This window comes from Aptenodytes patagonicus, chromosome 2, assembly GCF_965638725.1.
Source record: "Aptenodytes patagonicus chromosome 2, bAptPat1.pri.cur, whole genome shotgun sequence".
Taxonomy (NCBI): domain Eukaryota; kingdom Metazoa; phylum Chordata; class Aves; order Sphenisciformes; family Spheniscidae; genus Aptenodytes; species Aptenodytes patagonicus.
In genome coordinates this window covers 159967531-159991668 of record NC_134950.1, presented here as the reverse complement: position 1 = coordinate 159991668, position 24138 = coordinate 159967531, and the positions used below count along the sequence as shown (strand labels likewise).

The following is a 24138-nucleotide window of genomic DNA, read 5'->3' as shown; positions in this document are numbered from 1 at the left end:
CTGACTCCAGGATTGCATTTATGTATTTCTTACAACAAAGGATAATTCAATCACACCACACTTTTCTTTTTGTCCTTAAAAATAACCAGGCATGGTGTTTTGTCACAGTAGCTGCAACACTGGCCTGTGGAGCTATATGCATTAGTTGAGCTGACGTCATGCCAGGGCTGGAGGAGGGTGGATGAGGGCAGGGAGATATAAGGAGGAGCCTTGAGGTCTCTTGTGTGCTAGATAAAGACTAACTTGGAGAGGAAAAGTAGAAGACACTGCTTCCCCCTGCCCTGTGGATCTCCGCATGAGAAACCTTGTCCTCCTCTCTGGTTGCCCTGTGGTTTCTCTCCCTCGGTGGGAGCAGCCGGAGCCCCTGGGACCACCACTGCCATTGTCACCCACAGCTTCTCCCGCACCTCCAGTCGTAGGCCTGACTTCCCACCCGCCCGCTGCCCCTCTAGGCACCTTCGCTGCCCAGATCACACTGGAGGTCTGCACCAGTGACAGCTGTGTTAGAGGATGGGACCATGTGGAGGTACCGGGAAGCTCCAGAAGGTGCCAAAAATATTCTGAATGTTAATCAGAAGAGCTGACAAAGTGGTCGAAGTATTGACAAAATGGTTACCACAAAATGCTTCCATTATTGAAAAGTCTCAGGTGTTTTTTTTTTTTCTTTGAACTATTTCTACTCTAATGATTTTTGTTTAAAATATTTTTGGTAGTTAATATGGAATGTATTATTTTGCTGAAAAGGTTTCTGGAAGGGGAGAGCTTTGTTTTATCTAATTTAAAAATTCTAGTTTATCACAATTGTTTTTATACAAGACACTATAGATACATCTTGTAGTTTATAATCTAAAAATAAAATCTCATCAAAATACTGTAGCTATTCTATTGTGGGCATCAATAAACAATGTATTTACTGTATATGGCTCTCCAAACATGATAAACCCTATATAAAGAGCATCTATCTTTATTGATAGGAACAGTTTCCCGTGTAAAGGAAATTACATGGAAAAATATGAGCCTTGTGTTGTTTGAAAAGTAACTCAGCTTGACAGTTCTGAGAAAATACCAAGACAATTATCACAAATCAGTAGCAGCATGTTCCATAGAGATTTAAAGAGAATCACAGGAATAAAAAGAAAACAGTAGTTATATACCCGCAAATCCTGTCATTTAAAAAAACAAAAACTGAAAGAAATATACAGGGCATTTGAAGGTTGGTTCTGCAGTGGGACTATCAAAGCCCAGTTCTCCCACGACTGTATCTTCTGCATTCTGATGAATTTTGGGATGGTGCCAAGATGAGATTATATCGGACCCAGCCACAGTTACGAAGAAAATATTTAACTGTTGGGTGCTACTCCCCTCCTAACTGAAAAACCCCACCTGCTTTTCAAACTGCAGATGATAATAATAATAATAATAACAACAATACTTGGCATTTACACAAAGCCAGAATCTGAAAGCTCTTATATTGAGTAAGACCTTACCCTAGCCTGTAGTTGCATCTGCTGCACTTATGTCAGTTGGACTATGTGGGGAGGTAAAACTCACTGCAAGAGTGACAGAATCTGGCTTAGACCATTGCATATGACCAGAGCACTTTGTTCCTGCCAAGTTCCTTAGATGTGAAGCAGGTAAGTAGTAGTATCCCCATTTGACAGATGGAGAAACTGAGGCAGGAAAGAGCCAAGTATCAACTGTGTCTCTAGTTTGGGATGTCTTAGTTGTGGCTACCCAACCCAACGATTTTTCAGATGTACGGAGCATCCTGAGCTCACACCCACTTAATTTAGAGCCGTGGATCCTCACAAGGTTTGAAATCTGAGGCTCTGGGTCCTGGCTCCAGCCTGCCTGATTTTAGGCAGCTACCTGAAGCTCCCTCCGTCGTCACACCGGTCTTCACCGGTCTTCACCAGCAGCCTCTGCAGAACTGTGCCCTCTTGAAGAGCATCTGCATCCCGGCTGGTGTCTAAAGGGCATGTGTGATGAACTGGGCCTGGGTAATTAAAATTTGCAGCGTGCAAGACTTGTGGCCAGATTTGAAGATTTGGTAGGAAGTGGTTTGTCCAAGGCATCAGAGGGAGTAAGTGTGAAAACCAAGGGAAGCCTGACACCCGGCTTTGTGCTCAGAGCCAGCAGTGGAAAGCAGAGTTTAAAAATGCTGCATATCTTTGAGGTCCAAATTCTTTCTCACAGATTTAGGCAGCTAACAGGATGTTTTTTGCATAGAGGTTAGACATGGATGATTATGGATGCTCTGAGACCTGTTGTCATGCCGTGTGCCTGGGGTGCTTCCGTCTTTGCTCACTATTTTCCATTTTTCAGTGATGACTCTTGCACTGATTATGTGAGGGAAAACAAACTCTATTTTGGATCAGACAGGTGGCCTGCTAACGCCTCAAATCAGTAATAACCAACAGCAATAAACAATGAAAAGCAGTATCTTTGTGGGGGTTGCATTATAATTTGGGCAGGTACGTTTTTGGGAAGGGATCATGAAAAAGCAGTTTTCTAAAGTCGAGTTCAGTGCATCAGACACATTTCTATTTATGTATTTCCAATACAGAATTAAAAGCAAATATTCCCATGGAGGTTGCTATTAAATCTCAAACTGCTTCAATTCTCTCGGCTCACGCATCCTGCCTAGCCTTCTCTCCAGCTGATTTGATCCGGTCATGTAGCAAAGGTGTCAAGTGATTTATACAGTTAGTAGGAACTGATCTTGCTCTGGGGGTTTCTTCACCCAGGTGCCCAGACCGGCTTTCTGAAATGCTTTAAACAGCTGCTGCTTGACAGACTGGTACGTCTGAGCCACCAGCTTTGCCTCGCTGTACACCGATGGCATGTCTCCATGGCTTGGTATTCGTGTGCTCAGCTGCAGAACAAAAATCAGAGAAGGGGAAAAAAAAAAAAATTAAAAAAAATCAACTGATGAGCCAAAAGAAACAGGAGGCTTCAGTAGCTGTATAATCTTCCTGCCTACATTTCATAAGCAACAAACAAACTATCACTGTGCTTTGTGTGTTTGCCTTTGGTTTAACAACAAAAAAACAGGGAAGCAATAAATGCCTGTGACATGGTTTCGAGCCATTGCGAAGAGGAACGGGGTAAACAGCTTTGCCTTGGAGTGGGCATAGGCAGTAGCTAATCTTGGTGTGTTTTACAAAGGCAAAAACCTACTTCCTAATATAAGATGATTTTTAGGAAAAAGAAGGGAAAAAATCCTTTCTGGGGATCTTTGAAGAATGTGCTCAGTTTAGCCTGGGGAGCAGGGCAGCTCAGTGTTTCGAAGTAATGCCAAGAGACACAAGAAGGAGGGTCCCTTCCCACACTCTCCCCTTTTTCCTCTTTAATGTGTTATCCTAAGAGATGCTGTGAAACCTGCCCAGGAGAGGGCAGAAATCGGGCATGAAGATTTGTGCTGGTGTGGGAAAACCGAGTGCTCTGCTGGGACACGGGAGCTGCCCACCGGGAGCTGCCTCAGGAGACAGCAACACATGTCCACTGCCCCTCGTCACCCAGAGCGCACACGTGGGAGCAAGCACCCTTCGCTTTGCGTAAGGACTAAATTAATGACCTCCTCTGACCTGCCCAAGTCTTAACAGCAGTGAGGCTTTGACATTATATGAAAGAAACTGAAGTCTGGAAAATGCCTTAGAGCAAGCAGGCAGGTGAAAGTCCAATGCTTACAAGCCAGGGAATAGCACCCTGTAGGAAAAAGTACCCTCAAAACACGGCCTCGGAGAGCAAACACCACTGTTTTCCTTCTGTCTAAAGAGAAGAGATGCTGAAAGGCAGATTAAAGGAAAAGGCGAATGCACAGCCTGAAATGAGCTACTCCAGTCCGGGTGGCGCCGGCACACCATGGGGTGTATTGGCCCAGCCTGCAAGGGAGGGTGATGCTGCCAGCCCGGGCATCAGTGGGCCACAAGCTGGTCTGGCCAGTGGTGGCTCCCCTCCAGCTGCCCCTTTGTTACCCAGAGGTGGACACCAATGACATTATCACTTTGTTTTGTCAAAAGCAAAGTGCCCTGCTCAGCCATGAGTTACTCCCTCCTGCTCACCCCAAACCCATCCCCAGTGCCAGGCAGGTGCAGTTCAGCTCTTCCGGCCATAGTCCTGGCCATAGCCTGCCCCGGGGCCCAGCTTGTCCCAGGTTTTGTTCCCACGAGGATCCCTTCTTTTTGGGGGCAGCAGGAGTGCTTCTCGCCCTCCTTCCCATGCCACCTGCTATGCAAGAAATAGGTTGGGACCTGTGCCGCCGACCGGTGACTGAGCCCTGGGCTCGAAGCCCAGGCTGGTCCCTTCTGCTCCCCCCAGGCTCAGGGTCCCTGCTAGGACAGGTCATGCCACTGCCTGGGCTGGGATGAGTCCCACCAGCCTCTTTCCCTGGGGTGTCCTGCAGAGCAGAACAACCCCTTTGGGCTTGTCCTCATACCTCCCCACTTGCCTGTCCCTTTGCCTTCCTGAATGACTTAATTGGTGGAAGTGGCTCCAGACTTCCCTGCCATCACTCTGCCTTGTTCTTTTCCACTCATTTCCCAATAGTAAAAAGGTTTTGGCACTTAAGAAAATAATTTTTCTTGTCCTTGTCTTCTCCCACTCTACACGGACTGCACGACAATTCTTGACAAGACTCCTTATAGCAAATTAATATTCTAGCATTGAAAGTAGGTGGGCTGAAGAGACACTTTGCATCTTCTCTGCTGCTCCTCCTGGAAGTGGTGGGGTCAGGCTCACCACGTCGGTATCTGTGTCCTTCTGTCACCCAGCACCTCCTTGAAGGGTCAGGCAAGAGGAGAAATGGTGACTCCAGAACCAGGAATAATGAGAGGAAAATTTCCTTATTCCACACCAAGCTTCTTCCTATATGTCCTACATCCCTAGGTTCCACTCTGTAGTTTTTGGCCATCCATCTGTCCTGCCACTGTCTCCTGTCTGTGGCAAGTAAAGTGAAGCACAAAGGCAGGTTGACTTCGGTGCCGTTTCAAATAAGGGGAGTCCATGGCCATCTACCCTAGAGAGAGCAGGGCTGTCAAGGGGTGGTGGCCATTTTAATTAAATACAACCTGTAATTTTAATGCCATTAAATTGTACTGCTGCTGAGTGTAATGAAATTGAAGAGCCTTCAGCACCTGGCCACTCGCCCTGTGAGGAGCAGCTGTATCGTTGTATGGATTTATCAACATATCTGGGAGAGTGGGGAAGAGAAGGGGAGTGGGCAATCCATAGCACCTGCTTTAGTCAGCTAACTTGGATGAGATTGGGAGTGGTTTATGTTGGGATTTAGGGGGGGGGTTAGGTTTAAACCCCTATGGAACAATGAAGTGAGTTAGATGCCTCCAAGGCTGTAAGAAGTACTTCCCTCAGGCCTCTAAGACTTAGTGAGTTGATACTCCCCTTAGAGTCAAAGGGATACTTGGGGTGAGATGCATAAAAAATTACCCAGTTGTGCTTGTATGGACACTCAACACTCTCTTGGCTTTTGACTGCTCATCCGAGCATGGCTCCATCACCAAGGACAGCCAGAACACCTGTCTCCCCTCCAAACCCGCCTGGGTTTCTGCCCTTGGCTTTCTTTGGACTCTCAGCTCCCATAGCTGACCCAAAGGCTCTTGGCTCCTGATCCTCTCCCAGGCCCTACCAGAAGGGACACAGGACACCTGTGGAGGCTGCAGCTTCATCATGAGATTGCTAAAACAGGGTTGACTTTGGGGTAAGGACTAGCCCACCTAGGGCTGGTGGCAGTGTCCTGTCAGCGCATCAGACCTACCTTGCCATGAAGCTTTGCCCACCGAGTGAAGAACATGTGCTTGCAGAGCCGTGAGGGACTCCCGCAGGTCCTCTTCCCTGTCGTGGCGTTGATAACCTCCAGGTCGGTGTTCCCCACAATCCAGTTCACACTGAAGCTGGGAGATTTTCCAGGCTGCCGAGCATCAGCGTGGCTAACTCCTAGCAGGAGAGAAGGACACTAGTAACATCCAGCACTCAAAACCTTCAGAGGCTGCTAACATGTGGTGGGTCCTTGTGGCACATGAGACCTCCTTGAGTGAACACGCTGACATTGTGCACTGCACATGCTGTTGTCACCATCAGTTAAATGGTGCCAGTCCGAGTACCTTAGAGAGAATAATTTAGCAATTCCTATAGATCTTTTTCCACCTTGCAGGCAAACTTTTTGTAGCCTAAGGAAAGCCATTAGATTGTAGCGCGTGGTCTTGACAGCAGTGTTATGGTTGCTGAGTGGAATCTTTCAGAAAGGCTTTAATGGGATAACTGGTCTTTAAAAGGAACTGAGCAGCAAAGTGCTTTTGCCATGAGTTCCTCCAGGTGAGCTTTCCATGGTCCAGCATATTTATCTGTTATTAACTGCGGGGGCCTTTGCTGTGACGGGGACTCTGGATTATAGGGGGTACAAATGGGGGATAAGAAAATACAAAACACAGATTTCATCATTACAGAGAGTTTATTAGATCCAAGTTAATAATGGTCTTGTGGACATCACAGAGCTACACAGAAAACTCTTGCTCCCCACCTTGTGTCTGCCTGCAAGATTCCTACCCTGTATGGGTGCAACAATCTCTTCAAGAGCTAGTTAGTGTCCTAATGGCAATATTTTGGATATCTTTAAGTGGAATGCATCTTATTTAATTTTAGACAGCTACAATGAAGATGTTTTCGGTCGTCTGGTGTGACTGCATGACCTTTGTGTCATTCACATGGACAGTTTTGGACATCTGAATCGCATACTGGAGTCCACTGCCTACGTGGAAAGACATGGACCTGTTGAGCGGGTCCAGAGGAGGTCACAAAAATGATCAGGGGGATGGAACACCTCTCTTATGAAGAAAGGCTGAGAGAGTTGGGGTTGTTCAGCCTAGAGAAGAGAAGGCTTTGGGGAGACCTTATTGCAGCCTATCAGCCCTTAAAGGGAGCTTCTAAAAAAGATGGCGGCAGACTTTTTAGCAGGGCCTGTTGCAACAGGACAAGGGGGAATGGCTTTAAACTAACGGGGGGGAGATTTAGACTAGATATAAGGAAAAATTTTTTTACGCTGAGGGTGGTGAAACACTGAACAGGTTTCCCAGAGAGGTGGTGGATGCCCCATCCCTGGAACCATTCCAGGTCAGGTTGGACGGGGCTCTGAGCAACCTGATGTAGTTGAAGATGTCCCTGCTCACGGCAGGGGGGTTGGACTAGATGACCTTTAGAGGTCCCTTCCAACCCAAACTATTCTATGATTCTATGATTCTATGGGTGAGACCTCCCTTGGCTCTAAATGCAGATCAAGGCTTCAAGGTCAGGTATGGGTGTTTACATTGGAGAGAGTTATTTTTTAATCAGGTAAATTCCTGTCTCTTCTTAACCATTTAGTGTAGTTCAACCTTTTCATGACTCCTGTCGCTTTCTTATTTCTTGTACCTGAAACCAAGGAAGGGTCTTTGCAAGGAAATAAGAGGAATAAAGAAATTGGTTGGTTTATTTTCCAGAACAGGATAAATGTAACCAAGTGAGCTCCACCTTGCCCTGCTCATTAGTACTTTTGGGAGCAAAGAATCAACACTGGGAGCTTCCAAGGCTGGAAAAGACAGAGTGACCTGAAGCAGTTCGAATATTTTGGAAAATGTGGGCATTGGATGATGTGTCTGGATCCAGCTGTTGAGTCCCTCTCTACTAATTTGCTGTGTGGGCCACTAGCCTGCAAACCTGGACAACAAAAACCACTGTGGTGAGCAGGCAGGTGGGGACCATGCTGGTGGGCAGGGGCTGCTTGGCCCAGCCGCCTCAGCACAGGCCAGTGCCAGGGCTGGATCTCTGTTTCCAAACGGCAGCTCCCACCAGAACCCCTGCCTGCAGCAGCTCCAGCAACAGCTCATGGTTTGCACAGCTTGATGGGGACCCGCTTTCATTGCTCCTGGGTGGACGGCAACAGAGAACGGTCCTTTGCATTTTTCACTGAAGGGTTTCAAAGAACTTTTGCAGAGAGGGAGAAGTACTGATACGGGCTGTTCAGAGAGGAGAAGATTAAAGAAGAGAGATCAAAGCCCGTCCTTTCCAAAGTGTTCCTTCTTGCACGTCATAAGCATCTGCTGATCTCAGGCAGAACAGGAGGAGATGGGGGCTGGTGGGAACCCGGCATCCATTGCTGCATTTAAACATGCTGAGCTTGGTAGGCCCCTGAGTGAGACCAGGGAGAGGTGGAAGGCTATGCAGGGTCATCTATGGCAGAGACGCTGCCTCTGCAGCCAGCTCCAGCCTCCTGCCTGGGGCCTCTCAGCATCATGGGAAGCAATGTTGGTGAGGGACATGCTCCCTCTGCTCCTTCCAGTGTGGTCCCCTCTGCCCTGGGAGGGAGCCACAAGAACCAGATGGGACTGAGCACACACAGAGAGAGAAAGGTGGCCATTGAAGGGAAAAAATTATATGGCACAACCACTTTGTATCTGTGGCAAAGCTGGAATTGCAGAAATCATCTCAGTCACTGGGACTAAACTCGCTATTGTGTGTAGAAGAGAATTACAGCTAAGTCATAACCTCACCCAGGATTTGTAAACACATTCATGTCGTATTAATACCTCTTTCAATTCCCCCCCCCCCCCCCAAGATAACAGATCAGTCTGCATCTAAAACTCCAGTTCACATAGGCAACAGGATATAAACTGAGAGCTTGAAAATCAGATAGCTCTCTGGCACTATTCAAACGCCTCTATACAGAACAAGATGCAAACAGATCAAAATAAGCTGTTTGACACTATGCACCACTCTCTGTCGAGATAGCACCCAAAAGCTTAGAGGACTTGAGTGCCAAAAGCACAATAGCAAACACCCTGTTGTGCAAAGTTGCCACAAGCCACTAAATAAATAAAAATGTTGTGAAAACACTGACCAGAGGAAAAGAAGAAAAGGCTGCACGGATGACAGAGCAGGCTGGGGGTGCCCATCAGATGGGGGCTGTACACCCCTGCTCAGCCTGGGACATGCCTCTGCTCTCGGTGGACTACTGTGAACGCCAGGAGCTTGCCCCAGTGCCTGGAAAAACCTCTGTGCTGGTTTAGCTTTCATGCTTTCTCTTCCCAACTATCATATATAAGCACATGTATTTAGGTAAGTAGAAGATATTTTCACATCATTTTCCGAAAGCAAGAGAAGAGGCTTTAAAGAAAAAACAATGAGACTCATGACAGATGCAAATATAGAGCCTAGATATGTTCTCTGATTGTTGGTTTTGATATTTTTAAACACTTTTTTCATGTTTTTCTTTTGAGAAATAATTGTTCTGATTTTATTTGAAAGGTAACACCCAAATAATCTAGATATTTTTCTCTCCTTTATGTAAAACATCCTCCTTAAATCCAACACAACAAAGACTAAAATAGGAGACCAGAGAAGCTGGAAGGAAAAGAAAAGTCTTTGTACAAATAATATGAACTTGAGTATTGTGGGATATGAACTGAAATCTGTTCTCATTCTCCTTTCTTTCCTAGCAAAACCTCATGCCTCTTCAGGATACCCTTTAGAATGGCCTCAATCTTAAGAGAACAGGAAATAAAAATGACACAGGGCTTTTCTTTCTTCTAAAAAATACACCCAAAAGTAATCCCAGTGAATGAGTGGATTTCCATCTGGCTGGGACTGGTGTGAGTGGAAAACCCGACTGATTATTTTTCTGTGGAGCCAAGGAGTTATCTCAGGATATCTCATCACACACTGTGACTCTCCTCTCCATTGAAATGTTTGTACTGCTATGATCAAGTGACAAAATAATTGGCACCCTTATAATTGAAGGACTCCTGCAATTTGAAATCCCTGGCTGGCCTGATCTCTGAGACGAGTGTGGGAGGTGGAGTTGCCTGGCTGAGATTGCTGAGATTTGGTCTGTAATGCATTCAGTATGGCTTTTGCCAGGTGCCCATCTCCTTAGTCACTGGATATGCTGTCGGCACAGTTTTCCAGGTAAGAGAAATGCAGCACAAGCCTCAGCAATGTAAGTTTTAAGCAGTATTGGCTCCCTGGGATTTGTAGGGAGGGAAGATTACAAATAATGGCTTTGGAGACAAAAACAATGTAGACAGAGAGAGACAGATTCCTCCCACTGCTTCTCCTGGGCTGAAGAAAACCCACAAACACAACCGAAAGCAAAGTGAAAGCTTTTCCAAACAGAAGTCTCTGGGAAGGAGGAAGCCAGCCATGAAACATGCAGATATTTAAAGTGACACAAGGGCCCCTCTGATGCATTTCTAACTCCCTTGAAGTCTCTGGCAATGACTCTTGGACATAAATACACACTTGGGCCAAGTATGAGCCATTACTTTTACACCGCAAGGCCAACCCAGCAAAGCAATAGATGTTCTGTGGTTAAATCTCTTATTAAATTACTTACTGTGTTTTCAGTTCTTCAATAGTTCAAGTGGGTTTTCCTGTATGTCCTGCAGACACAGTGAAAGTGGGTGTGATTTTGATCTTAATGTATGGGTGGACTTATAATGCGTTAGGGCTGGCACAAGATGAGATCAACTTCCCCAGTGGGAGATGCAGAGGCTTCTGGCAGATGGGGGTGTGTTGCCAAAATAACAGCCAGGTTCGGGAAATGGGAAGATTTTTCCTGACCAGCTGCGAGTCCTTTCCTCCATCCCATGATGTGGCATGGAAAGGAAGAGGGGCCTGAGTCATGCCCATGCTGGACCAGGGCAAGAGGGACAGGAGGGGACATAGGGTGGAGGAGGAGTGTGGAGCAGTTTCCTGCATACTTGCATTGCACAGTCTTTGGCTAGCTGCACTGAAGAGTTAAAAAATGGAGATAAGCTGTTCAAATAAGGATAAGCCTTTTGACCTACTCACCTCATAACACGTACATGCACATTACGCTTGCCAGATGTACTAAACCACACAGAACCTGAGAATTTCCCCAGTGGCTAAACTATCACTTCTGCCTCAGCCAAACTAATTTTGTCACAAGGACACTTTAAAAAAGAAAAAAAAAAGAGCATGAAATAGATAAGGGATAAAACAGCACTCTCCTGACTGAGGAACCTAGAGGACTTTGAAAGGCAATGGTGTACTCCACTAAAGCATCCTGACCTCCCAACTCTGTAACCCTGACATCGTATTGGTTCTTAGGGAATCCTCCTGAAGAACAATTATCAGAGTCTAAGAGTAAAATAAGGGTCTAATCCCGTGCAGAACTGGTGGCCCTTAGCACTCACATGCCTCATGAGGATCTGAAGGCATTCAAGACTTTGTGGGATTTTGCTGGGATGAGGCTGGACAGCTGCTGCCTGGCTGGGGGTTAAGGAAGTGGGAGTCAGGGGGATGGAGAAGAAAGGACCAGAGACCTGGGGTAGGGACAGGGGCTGGGAAGGAGAAGTGGTGGCAGTGAGAGTAGCCCAAAAGACAGCTGGAAGCCATGGAGAAGCTCATACGACAGGCAGCAGCCTCATCGGACAGCAGCAATGCCTCCCTGGACAGCAGCAATGCCTCCCTGAGGTCTGCTGAGCAGGCAGGGTCTCAGGCATGAATGAACAGCCCTTTCCTTATGGCCGTCTGCTCCAAACATGATGGCTAGCAAGTGGTGAAGGAGCAGGGGCTCCAAGTAAGGGGCACTGGTGGTGGGGCTGCATGCACGGAGCCAGAGATGCGAGGACTGGTTCTCCTGACTCCCCACATTTGTGTGTTCGCTGGGTGAGGGAGACTGGGACCGGGGAGAGTTAAACCTAAAATTTACTGAAAAATTCCTCCCTGATTTTTAGAAATCTTTTACTTAGTTATACACTTTTTTCCATTTTGAGCATTATTTGTACAGTGTTTGTTTTCCTAGTCAGCTTATATCCACTTTTTTGTGGATATCCACTTTTTTGTGGTCACTGCATACGAAAAAGGAACTGGATTTAAATGCATCAGTTTCTTCATTCTACAAATTCATACTCTGCAGGAAGAAAAGAAGGCATGAGCTAATGTTTTACTTACAAGTAAACTTTCCTGTTTGTGACCAGCACAATTAGTGATGGGAGAGGGGATCATTTGTCTTGCAGGCAGGTGTTTGCTTACCACTGAGAAGCAGCTGATTGCGCCGGTATGAAGCTGGCAGCTGACCAATGTCTTCTATTCTATGGCTCATTACCCGGGAAAGGTGACCAGTGTGATAGAGGCTTCCCACAATGATGCTGTGTAAGTACATGGGTTCGATGAAGGAGCTGAGGAGAGCACCTTGGAGCCCAAGGATGTTCCATCTGGAAAAGAAATTCAGGAGCAATAAAGCACATGGGTGGAGGAATGGCCACAAGAGAGCTGCCCTGGGAAAATCAACAAAGGCCAGCACATGGGTTGGAGGGATGAGAGAAGAAACTATTCCTGTCCCTGTCCTATGATGCATGAAGCACTGCACTGTTGGATTATTATATACCTGTGGACTGACTCCCCCTCTATGATGGTTTTAGATTACTGTGATGCCACTGACTTAAGGGACGTATTTCTGTCTTGTGTTACTGCAAACAGAGGCCTCCTGTTGAGAGCTATTCTTTATAAAAGCATTTTGTGTTTGATGAACATTCATTTAGCATGTCTTTAGCAGAGTTCAAATTTTTTTCTGCATCTATAATTTTACGCTTGCAATGGTAGAGCTAAAACGAGTGCTTTTGTTATTCTACCTTTATTTACCCTTTGTCGTACGTTACTACCATCCCCTAGCTATACAGCCAAGATAACACATGAATTGGGTGGCCAAAATTCCCACAAAATTGTCAATAATTTTCGAAAGCCTCACAGGCTGATATTTCCTTGCACAAATGATCATGCAGGTATGAAGACATCCATAAGAATCAAATCCTGGTCCTGAAGACTTACACTTTTAGGCAATTTATTTGTAACCAATAGTTTGACCTACTCTAAAGTGTTCAGAGTGATTTGATATGTCTCACCCTATTGCTGTCTTAAAGGTGCAATAGAGTGATGGTGGAAACCTTGGGGCCTTCAATCTGTTAATGACTGTGAGCTCCATACTACTGCTGTTGGATTAGTTGCCAGAACTGTTCTGCATTTTCATATTCAATGAATTTTTACATCACGCTAGGCACAAATATGGCAGGATGCTCACTCTAAATTCTTCAGGGGACAGGTAATTCATTAAAAAGTGGAAAAATTAAAAAGGGGAAAGAAGTAATGATGCAGCTATCTTCTTGGCAAACCTGTTTAGCTCAGCCCATCTAACAAGAATTTCTTCCCCACCACACAAACACTAACATGCTTTCTTACACTTGATAATATTTTTATATAAGTCGAATGCTGTCAATCTGTTTGAATAGTTTTGAGTTCAGGAGTTCAAACTGAAAACACTTCAGAAAATGTAGTTTTGGAGAGTGTCTTTTGGCTCATTAAAAACCAAAACACCGGCAACATTTGGAACTCCGTAGCTGACTGAAGGAAAGGGTAAGAGGTGCCTGCTATTTAAGGCAACATCCAGTGGCTGCCATGCTAAATAATGTGTTTAAAGCACAATCTCCATCAGCAGCAAGCATTATGTAGCTAATTTCTTACATCATTGTTCTTTTCATTAATTAACATTTCTCAACCGTTAGTGCAATTATTGCAGTGCCTCCATGCTGTATGTCTCTTTTCATGATTAATAAGGAGTCATTATATTTCCCTTTCCTGAAGCAGTCAATTAACACAGAATACTTTCCATTAATTACTGAATGTTTAAAACCAGCATGCTGTACCTGGAGAGCAATCTGCTCTAGGAACCTGTGACACCAATTGCTTTAAAAAGTTCTCTTTAAATTTTATTCCAAAAACACAAGCAATTTAGCTGGCTATATTAATTTGCCTCCGAAGCAGGGCTGTGAATGAGAAACATCTTTTAATCTCATGCAAGAAAAGGCAGCCATCTGGCTGCTGAGGATTTCGGAGTCAGACTCTCCCTGTCTCCCTCTGTAAATGCAGGTCATTAAAGTAATGTGTTCATCTACATAAAACTCAAATGGAATATAAAAGGTAATATTTATATACAAACAATTTAGTCCCACAATTTAAACAGTCATTGGTTTTATGAAACATTTACTTTAGTAGATCAGATTTGCATAACTTCATTTGGGAAAAAAGAAGTGTGGTCATTCCTGCAAATAACATCACTTTCAAAGGAAAGAACTAGCTGCCTCTTTGAGTAAATATCTTATCATGATGCAAAATTAATAATGCAAGCTTAAGAAATAGAATTGAGTTCAGCTGACAGTACTATGCCTCTGACCAGCTTCTAAGGCAAGTAAAAAAATTAGACAGTGATATCTTTGTCCAGATGCAAACTTATAAGATATCAGTGTTGTTTTCAACATTTGACATTTCCTTAAAAAAACCCTTGTGTATTTAATTGAAGGAGAGAAAAAAGCAGCTAAACAGAAAAACAACATATGTTCAACAATATTTGAATTTTAGCAATATGCACAGCACAAGAAATCATCTGAGCTTTATTTACCAAAATAGGGGATTGTGTTCAGATCATAAATTACAAGGTAATAATGATTATTTAATTTAAATTCTTTGCAAGGAACCTGCCTTTTCTTTAGATATATTTCTCTGCCTCATTCTGAACATGTTCATCCTAGTGTAAAAAAGGATTCGGATGGCAATGGAATTACATTATTGGAAATTATAGTATAAGCATGATCAGGTCATCCTTTATGTATTAAAAGCATTTCATAAACATTAATAAATTCTCACAACGCTGCTGAGAGGTAAAACCCCATTTTTATACACCCTGGGGAATCAAGGAAGAAAGGCAGTATGATTTGCTGAAGTCTGCTCTATTATTCGGAGGCAGAGCTACAGTCCACGGCTTCTGGATACAATAGTTGTTCCTTGAGACAACCCTGTTTTCCCATCCCGAAAGAAGACCCAGGTAGGTGTAGGGGGCAATGAAACTTGTGTATCAGCCACGGTGTGTTTTGACTTCAAGGTATAAGTAGCTACAAGACAAATTGGTCGAAGAGGCCAGACCAAAAAAACAAGGGAGGAGAAACATAACAAAGAATACAGGGTGCGAGAGCAAGCCATGCCTGACGGGTAGAAAGTGGTGTACAAAGAGACTGTCCCAGAACCAGACAGCATCCTATGGTAGGAAGGACAGAGAAATCAGAAAAGGTGCTGACACCAAGAAGGCAATATTCGGTGGGGACTGTTTGCAGGGTCTCCTTGAGCAATGCCAAGGCTGGTGTCCACCGTGGCGGTGGTGAAACAGGATGAGGGTGATGGCACTGCCACCTGTACACTGGCCACTTCCCGGTTTGACACAGCACTGTTTTGGCAGCATCCATTCAGAGAAGAGGGATGAAAAAGCAGGGAAGGAACTTTGCTTTCAAGTCTAGCCCAGGTTTGGCAAAGTGTTTGGCCAGTTGTCTCATTCTGGAAAGCAGACCCAAGCAGATGCATGAGTCCCACTAAGTCCTAGGAAAAGAGGGGTCCTGTGCTGAGCTGGCCAAAATGAGACCCTTGTGCTGCTGCTCTTGTCCTTCAGAGCACAGTAAAAGCACATTAATGATGGGGGAAATTTTCATTTACTCATTCTGCTTCTGCTCTGTGGATAAAAAGACCTACCTTGGAGGGCAGCCAGTTCAGTATTTTGCATAAACAATAGATTTAACTGACAAATATTTGGGGGAAGGTCTTTTATCCTGTGTGTTGTTCATCCCTTGACCGACACACGTGGCTAATGTACTGACTCAGTCCTTTGATATCTCAACATCTATGGGATTATTTGTAGGTGGAGGATAGGGAAAGACCTGTCTGAGCAACAGTGAAACTATCAATAAGGGTGTTCATTTCTGAAGGAGCTATTTCTCTGTAGCCTAATTTAAGTCCATGAAAGTAGCTGTGTTCCCATCTGTAACAAAGTGCTCTCTTCAAATGTAGCTTTTCAAAATAAAATTATTATTCAGGGCAACGCAGTGTTACATTTTGGGTCCTCAATATATCAAAGTGACTTTTCTCGCTATGAGGAAATATGCTGGATCATTCTGAATTTTCCTAATTGTGCAAGATTTTAAGGGCTGTTTTCAAGAGCATGCATCTCTAATAACTTCTATGCTGTGCACTTTGTAATAACCCTTCCAATAAAGTGAAAATCAACCCACTGCTCCCTTAGTCACAGATCTTATTTAAAAAACCCCAAATCTTCAGCAAGCAGGATCAATAAAACCAAATGTTTCCCCTTTTGACTTAAATATGGGAGCTTTTGGTGCTTTAAATGGAAGGAAAGTATACCCTTCCTTTTGTTCAAACAGCAGATATTACTGCACTGTTTACAGAGACAAAATCCTGTGTCCGGTTTTCAATATAGATAATCCTTGAATAAATATATTTTTGCCTGTTTGTCAATCATGGAAATGCCAGCGTTGAGCTGGGAGGCATCCCAGAGCAGGCAGCCTTTCTTTACTTAGATGCCGTGCTCCCCCGGCGCCGGACGCAGGGCGGGCTGGGGGCGAGCCCCCGCAGAGCCGCCACACAGCTCCCACGCTCCTGGCAGCCTGGGACCACTGGCAAGGTGTGCGAGGTGTGCAGGGAAATATGTCCCCAAGTCATAACCACATCGCAGCCTCCACACCTGCATGCTGTAGGATCACCCCACCGCGCGAGTTGGCCACGGCCCCTCCCCGGGACCAACTGAAATATGGATGATAAAAATACTGAGGAAGGGGCTTGGGGACAAACCTGCAGGGGTGCAAAGGGCTGCAGCCTCGCTCAGGTCGGCACGTGGCTCCTCGCCCATTGCTGAGATGTGGTGTGACACCTGGACCCCCTTTGCTGAGTATTTCCAGCATTAGTCTGCACGTAGCATTACTCTAAGCCAAATGCTGACACGCTCCTGCCCTCGAAACCCTTCGAAACTAAGATGTGGAGAAATTCACACGATGCTTCAAAACTTCTCAGGGAACTGTGTCCACCTGCCATTGAAGCTCGGTGAGACTGAAGTGTCTCCGTGGGACCTTTGGAAACCTCGTGCATTGAAAAGCACTGCTGATGACTTTCAAAGCTTGTTTTGTTAAGGTTTTTTATAAAAGACATTTTTTTTGGTCATTATTAAGAGCTTTAAGTCTTACCCGCTTGGCGTGTTGTTAACCTCGTGTACCACAGTTTCTATTACCAATATTTCCAACTATGCTTTGCACAATATAAATTGTTGTTCATGATGGCCTGTGCTCAGCAGAACACCTGTGGTGTTCCTATTTATACGACCATTTAGCTATTATTGGTTTGGAAACTGGAACTAGTGCATTAGTTTTTGATCTGTATTTTAACAGTAGGTGGTTTATATATGTTTTCTGGAACATACCTTGTGGTGAAAGATTGAAATTGAAATCTCAGTCACACAGAAAGGGGTTAAGAGAGAGAATTACAAATTATGTGCACAAATCATCTCTAATTGAAGATCTGGCTGTGTTAATTGATTTTCATTTACATTAATATGCAGCCTTTGAAGTACCTTTTCTTAAGAGTTACCTTGTCAGGCTCAGGCTTCTGTTAACAATGGCTTTGGTCGACAGGCTAACACTAAAATAGATCTACGAATGCCAATTTCTAACACTGACTTTTAGTCTTGCATTTTTATATGCTACATTTAAATAGAGCTTAATGTGCTCAAATCATCTTGTAAAATGCTACTTCAGACTCCCATTGCTAAATCCTGAAACAGTGCTTTAAGACTACACCACCTTGCAATACTCTGAACATATTCTCAATAGAGATTCCTTCCTATTCTCTAGCTTGTGGGCCCAAATAATCCACAAACCTTAGCCATGGGACAAGAATAGACTGTCAATGCTGTAATGCAAAGTCTGGAGGTCCTTTGTTATTGTTTGTGTCATTTTACAGGTGAGGTATAATTTAGATGTTCAAGGTCTTATTTAACCTCTGGGCTTAATGTCACTGTTTTTGTGAAGTACAAGGAAATGGATGACCATTAACCTGATGGCAAGAAAATACAGGGTCTTTTAAAGGTGACCTTTTGAGAAGCAGTAGTAAGAAAACAATTTTAAGGCCAGAGCTTACAAAATAAACTCTGAATTCTGGCTTTTATTTGATGTATAAAGACAGTGTTTATGGGGATTTTTCCCTCCAAATCCTGCACCCTGCAAAGTACGTTCCCCAAGCCTGCACCCTGCAAGGGGAGCTGCAGTTGCCCACTTCTGAAAAAGAACAAGTGTCACAGCTCATGCATTTACAAGTATGTCTATACGCTATTAGTGTGTGGAGATGCAAGTTTGATGCACAGAAAGCTGACACGTCTCTGAAGTAAATACATCAGCTAGATACCCAGTGAGCATGAACATGCTCTACCCTGGCCATGGCTTAAGGTCTCTGGTCCCCTTGCTAAGGTCTATCAAGGAAGAGGGTCTTGGGGAAGAGCAGTGCACTGCACAACTCAGTCTCTAATGGGACACCTAGAGAAGAACTGATTTTTTAAATAAACTTTAGTGTTGAGCGCTTGGATCAAGATCCTCAAAATAATTTGCACGCGCATGGCAGTGGAGGTGATGTGATGACATAGGACCTGGGAAAGCCTGTTTATGCTATGGGTCTGCTGTGTTGTGGAGCACCGTGGTGGCCTCCTCCATGTGCTCCCAGCACTATTGCAATTCTCTGCCAAACCACAGGCAATGGCAACCATTAAACCTTCCTGTGCAGTTATTTGGTGGGGGGGAATGCCCTGGTATTTTGGATTTGTTGACGCTGGGAGAAATAGTTTCTCCAGTTTCTCTGCATGGAAGAAGAAGGGACCCAGGTGCTGGTGATGAGGTGTATAAACTTGGTGAATTCAGAGCACAGAGCAGGAAACTTTATACAGAATGGAGTACAGGCGGTACGTGTTGTCAAACCGTGTGCAAGGTGGGGATGAGCCATGGTGGAAGGAGGCTGGCCTGAAGCTCAGACAGTGTTTTCCATGAATCAGAGGGCAAACCTTATGGAATGGAAGGAGGTTTCCGTACTCTGTGGCAGACTCTGACTTTTGCCTACAAGTCTATCCAGAGGGACTTCAGTAAGAGAAGTGCATGGTTATTTAATATTTTGTTCAGTCTTTCATATTTCTTCTGCTGTAGGAATAAGCAGTAGAGACATTTGGAAATTCTTATTTATATATGCATGCATTTGATTATGTGAACTATCACCTGCAAATCTGGCATACACGTACACACTTTGTGTGCTGTGGGAAGCCAGCAGTGTCGTGCAGGGGAGAGGAGAGGCTCGGTGCTGGGCTGGCTTTGAGCAGCTGAAGACCATGTCACTGAAGGGGACACAAACAGAGAGCCGGTGTCCCTGAGGCCCCAGGGCACTAAAGGGGTGCTTGCAAAGCTCACCCTGACAGCCAGTGGGAACCTGAGTGCCTCAGTCCTCACTGGTGTGAACATTTCTGAGGGTCTGAGATGATAGAATTTAGTGCTGGACCTTCCTAATATTTGGTCATTGCATTTAGATCCTCATAGAGGTGCTGAACTTTAGAGATATCCTTGTTTTTACCTAAATGTGTGTGTTTGTGTGTCTGTGTGTATGCATACCTGTGTGTATATGTGTGTACATATGTCAATTTTCCTTCAAACATTTGTCTGCTCCTGAACAGCAACTGCAGAGACTTCCACCACCAGCAGCATTAACCTTGCACTGACCTAATAAGCAAAGGTACGAGCTGCTCCCGCATCCAGCCTTAGTGTGAGAGAGAGAGAGGAAAAGAAGTTTAATTTGGCCCATTGTATGAGTGGGTTTGCTGTCACAAAAAGCCTAAATTCTCTTAGGGCTGTGATGTCTGCACTGACATAAAGGTCTTAATATAGGTTATGATTAGCATCAAGAAAATGTTAAATGACACAAATTTTTCCCCAAACAGCTGATAATTTTCAAAATTATTTTGGTCATGATATTTCTGCTTCTTCACAAGTGTGTACAGTGTATATTACAGAGGAAAATGGAGGTCAAAATCTTAGGTGTTAGTGTAACTAATGAACTTTGGGTCTAAAGTTATGGAGCGGTTCATCTTGAGGGCACTCACAAGGCATGAGCGGGACAACCAGGGGATCCGGCCCAGCCAGCACAGATTCATGAAAGGCAGGTCCTGCTTGACCAACCTGATCTCCTTCTATGACCAGGTGACCCGCCTAGTGGGTGAGGGAAAGGCTGTGGATGTGGTCTACCTGGACTTCAGCAAGGCCTTTGACACCGTCTCCCACAGCATTCTCCTAGAGAAGCTGGCGGCTCACGGCTTAGACAGGTGGACTCTGCGCTGGGTCAAAAACTGGCTGGACGGCCGGGCCCAGAGAGTTGTGGTGAATGGAGTTCAATCCAGTTGGCGGCCGGTCACGAGCGGTGTTCCCCAGGGCTCAGTTTTGGGGCCGATCTTGTTCAATATCTTTATCGATGATCTGGATGAGGGGATCGAGTGCACCCTCAGGAAGTTTGCAGACGACACCAAGTTGGGCGGCAGTGTTGATCTGCTCGAGGGTAGGAAGGCTCTGCAGAGGGACCTGGACAGGCTGGATCGATGGGCCGAGGCCAACTGTATGAGGTTCAACAAGGCCAAGTGCTGGGTCCTGCACTTCAGCCACAACAACCCCATGCAGTGCTACAGGCTTGGGGAAGAGTGGCTGGAAAGCTGCCCAGCAGAGAAGGACCTGGGGGTGTTGGTCGACAGCCGGCTGAACATGAGCCGGCAGTGTGCCCAGGTGGCCAAGAAGGCCAATGGCATCCTGGCCTGTATCAGCAATAGTGTGGCCAGCAGGAGTAGGGAAGTGATTGTGCCCCGGTACTGAGCACTGGTGAGGCCGCACCTCGAATACTGTGTTCGGTTTTGGGCCCCTCACTACAAGAAAGATGTTGAGGTGCTGGAGCGTGTCCAGAGAAGGGCAACGAGGCTGGTGAGGGGTCTGGAGAACAAGTCTTATGAGGAGCAGCTGAGGGAACTGGGGTTGTTTAGCCTGCAGAAAAGGAGGCTGAGGGGAGACCTCATCGCTCTCTACAACTACCTGAAAGGAGGTTGTAGCGAGGTGGGTGTCGGTCTCTTCTCCCAAGTAACTAGCGATAGGACAAGAGGAAATGGCCTCAAGTTGCGGCAGGGGAGGTTTAGATTGGACGTGAGGAAAAATGTCTTTACTGAAAGAGTGGTTAAACATTGGACCAGGCTGCCCAGGGAAGTGGTTGAGTCCCCATCCCTGGAGGTATTTGAAAGACGTGTAGATGAGGCGCTTAGGGACATGTTTTAGTGGACATGGTGGTGTTGGGTTGACGGTTGGACTCGATGATCTTAGAGGTCTTTTCCAACCTCAATGATTCTATGATTCTATGATTCTAAAGAACGTGATTTAATCCTAAAATCTATGGCACTGAGAAGCTGAACTCACTTCAGCTGCACCGTGAGACTCGCTGAAGTTGTGAGTGTAAAAGCTAACACTCTCTTAGGGTGGGTTATTTGGGGATTCACAGAGCCCAAACTTTAAATTTGCACATATAAATGCATAGGTTTTTAAAGCCAGAAGGAACCACCAAGATCTAGTCTGACCTCCTTTATAATGCAGTTGCAGAATTTCACCTCGTAATTCCCTGCCTGAGCCAAATAACATGAGTATTCATGCCAGAAGTGTTTGTGCTTTAATTCAGTAAGGGAATAGGTATGATACCAGGCTGTTTATTCTGCAATCTCAACACAGCCACAGAGCCCAAATAATGCATACCAAGCATCAAATTCTCTCAAAGTTGTGGTGACAGTAATAAAAATTGCTAAATGCCTTTGAATCACAAATAAATCTGATTAAAGCACTCTCTCCTTATGGCTATCCTGTGAGCAAGAAAGAAGATAAATCGTTAGATACATGATTTATAGAATATTATTCACTTTTCTGAGTAGCTCTGTTCTTGGGTCTTTGATATTCTGATAGCAGTGTCCTTTGCAAATAATGCAAAATGATGTATATTTTAGCAGCTACTGGCTAAGTTCTCAAGAGGAAACATTCTCTAATAGCCCAGTGCTCCTGAGGGGCTTTTACAAGCAATAAAATCCAAAGTATACAAGCCAGATTTTTGTTAAACCTTGCTTATACAAACATGAATTTCAGCTTTGGAGATCTTTTTTTCTCATTGCGAGACAAGTCCAGATAATGTGCAACCAGAGTCCTGCATCCTGCAGACATTGCTCTCTATGTGGTAGAGCAAATATTTGGAGTCTGAAGTGTGGCACAGAAACCACCTACTGATCTCTTCAGTGGAGGCAGGAGCAGGGAAAGGGCCCTCACACAGAAATCTCCTCATCCACTGAACTCCTTTCCTGACAGTACTTTCTACGGGCAGTGGTGAAGAAGGCAGAAAACAGCCCCATATGTGGTGAAACAAAGGTCAGATGAAGAAACCTTTGATTTCTTCCTCTTACAGGTAAGGATAAGAAGGATAAAAATTGATCCTAGATCATATTTAATGTAGTAAACTGAATTTTGGGATAAAGTTTATTGAAGATGCCATATCTTCTCACCACTCTTTGCCAAGCTTTACCTAACATTTATAGCAGCCAAAAATCTCCAGCAACATTGTCATCGGTGGCCAGCTCTGAGGGGACCTCTTATTTTCTGCCATGCAAGATTTGGTGTTGTGAACATTTCCTGCAATATTGGTGCTTTGTTTTCGCCAGCACAGTGATTCCCGAACTAGAACTTGTGAACCCAACTGGAGTCATGCCACAAATATATGTAATTAGGAGCCTGGTGGAAATAAAATTGCAGAACCACGTCTCACAATGTGACCATGAGAGAGAAATGAAGGGAAAGGCATGACCTCCAAGTGCAGCCAGGGCTGAGAACATCTCTAGATAGCCTTAGGCACTCTCTCTAGAAGCTTTCAGACCCTTCACCATGGTACATGCCATGGCGATGCCCCCAGCACTCTCTGGACTCCATTTGCCTTTCTTGGTTTCCGTTGTGAAAGGGTAACTTTTTTTTTACATTCAACTCCATGCTCTCTGCTTATTAACTTTGAATTTTTCTCCTCAAAATCCCTGTTTGGGTCCCTTGTCTGGTTTCCTTCAGTTCTAGTTACTGGAGTTGCCTCCACCAGTAACTACTGGTGCTGCCCACAAATAACCTCTTCTATAATAATTTCCCATCTCTATCCTTCCCCTTTATTAGGAATGACCATTCCCTCTTCCTTGAAACTCTAAACCTTCATCGATTTCTGAATCTCCATGCTTACTTGATCTTTTCTCTTCATCTGCTAATTCAGCAGTTGTTCTACCAATTTTCCCTTCATCAGAGCTCTTAACCTGACCAAGGAGCCCACAGTGCTTGGAAGTGTCACGTTTTGTGGTGGGACAGAGGGGAGCTTCCCTGTGCCAGCTGCCAGCAGATCTGCTGGGAGACACACAGGTTAGGAAATTTGTCAAGAAGATACAGTAGGATAGGCCAACTAGATTGGGATTGACTGAGCTGCCCTGTTAAATAAAAAAACCCTAAATCAAACTACTGAAACTCTATGGCTTTTGGGAGCTGTAGTTGAGGCACTGGCTGCTGATTTTGGCACAGGCTTGTGCTGCTCTCACCACAGCAACCCTTTAGCTGGACCCATCATTGCATGCATGGCTATTTGCTCTGCAAAATGTCTTGCAGATTTCCCCAGTGCAATGCAACACGCAAATAACCAAACTTCTGAAGCATTTGTAGTGCCACAACACTACAACCATTCCTACAAATGTTGCTTTTTCCACCCCTTTTCTCAGTCTCAGAGCTTTTAACTGTCCCTGTTGGAATGAACCTTTGCTGTTCAAAACAGGGAATAACAATTGCTGATTTTTTTTTTTTGTCTAGGAAAATCCCATGCCCATTTGAGTTACAGTGCAAATAAATAATAAAAATTGCAGTAATGCATACAATATTGCAATAATAATATCAAAGATGAAAGCTGCAAGATTTTTTTTATCCTGGAAAAAAATTGTGGTAGATTCTTTTTTTCTTCACAGACTTTAATGCTGTTTAGATATGTGGCAACAAGGAAAGGATTCACTGAAAGTGCTTAGCAGATGTGCTTGGAGAAAACCCAACTTCTGAGACTGTGCATAACAGTCAACATCCCCATCAATAGCAAATGTAACACTGTTTGCAAAGCTGATATTTAATTCACTGGCTAATG

At 44.7% G+C, this 24138-nt stretch overlaps 1 protein-coding gene across 1 annotated transcript in view; it reads right to left on the bottom strand.

Moving 5' to 3' along the window:
* Nucleotides 1-457: 457 nt before the first annotated feature.
* Nucleotides 458-24138, bottom strand: part of ADARB2 (adenosine deaminase RNA specific B2 (inactive)) — a 327269-nt gene continuing 303588 nt past the window's right edge. The window contains exons 8-10 of the mRNA XM_076331882.1: nucleotides 12046-12227; nucleotides 5774-5952; nucleotides 458-2875 (exon numbers count right to left, since the gene is read on the bottom strand). Coding sequence (XP_076187997.1) covers nucleotides 2699-2875; nucleotides 5774-5952; nucleotides 12046-12227 — 538 coding nt within the window. The 3' untranslated portion in view covers nucleotides 458-2698. The remainder of the gene's footprint in view (nucleotides 2876-5773; nucleotides 5953-12045; nucleotides 12228-24138) is intronic.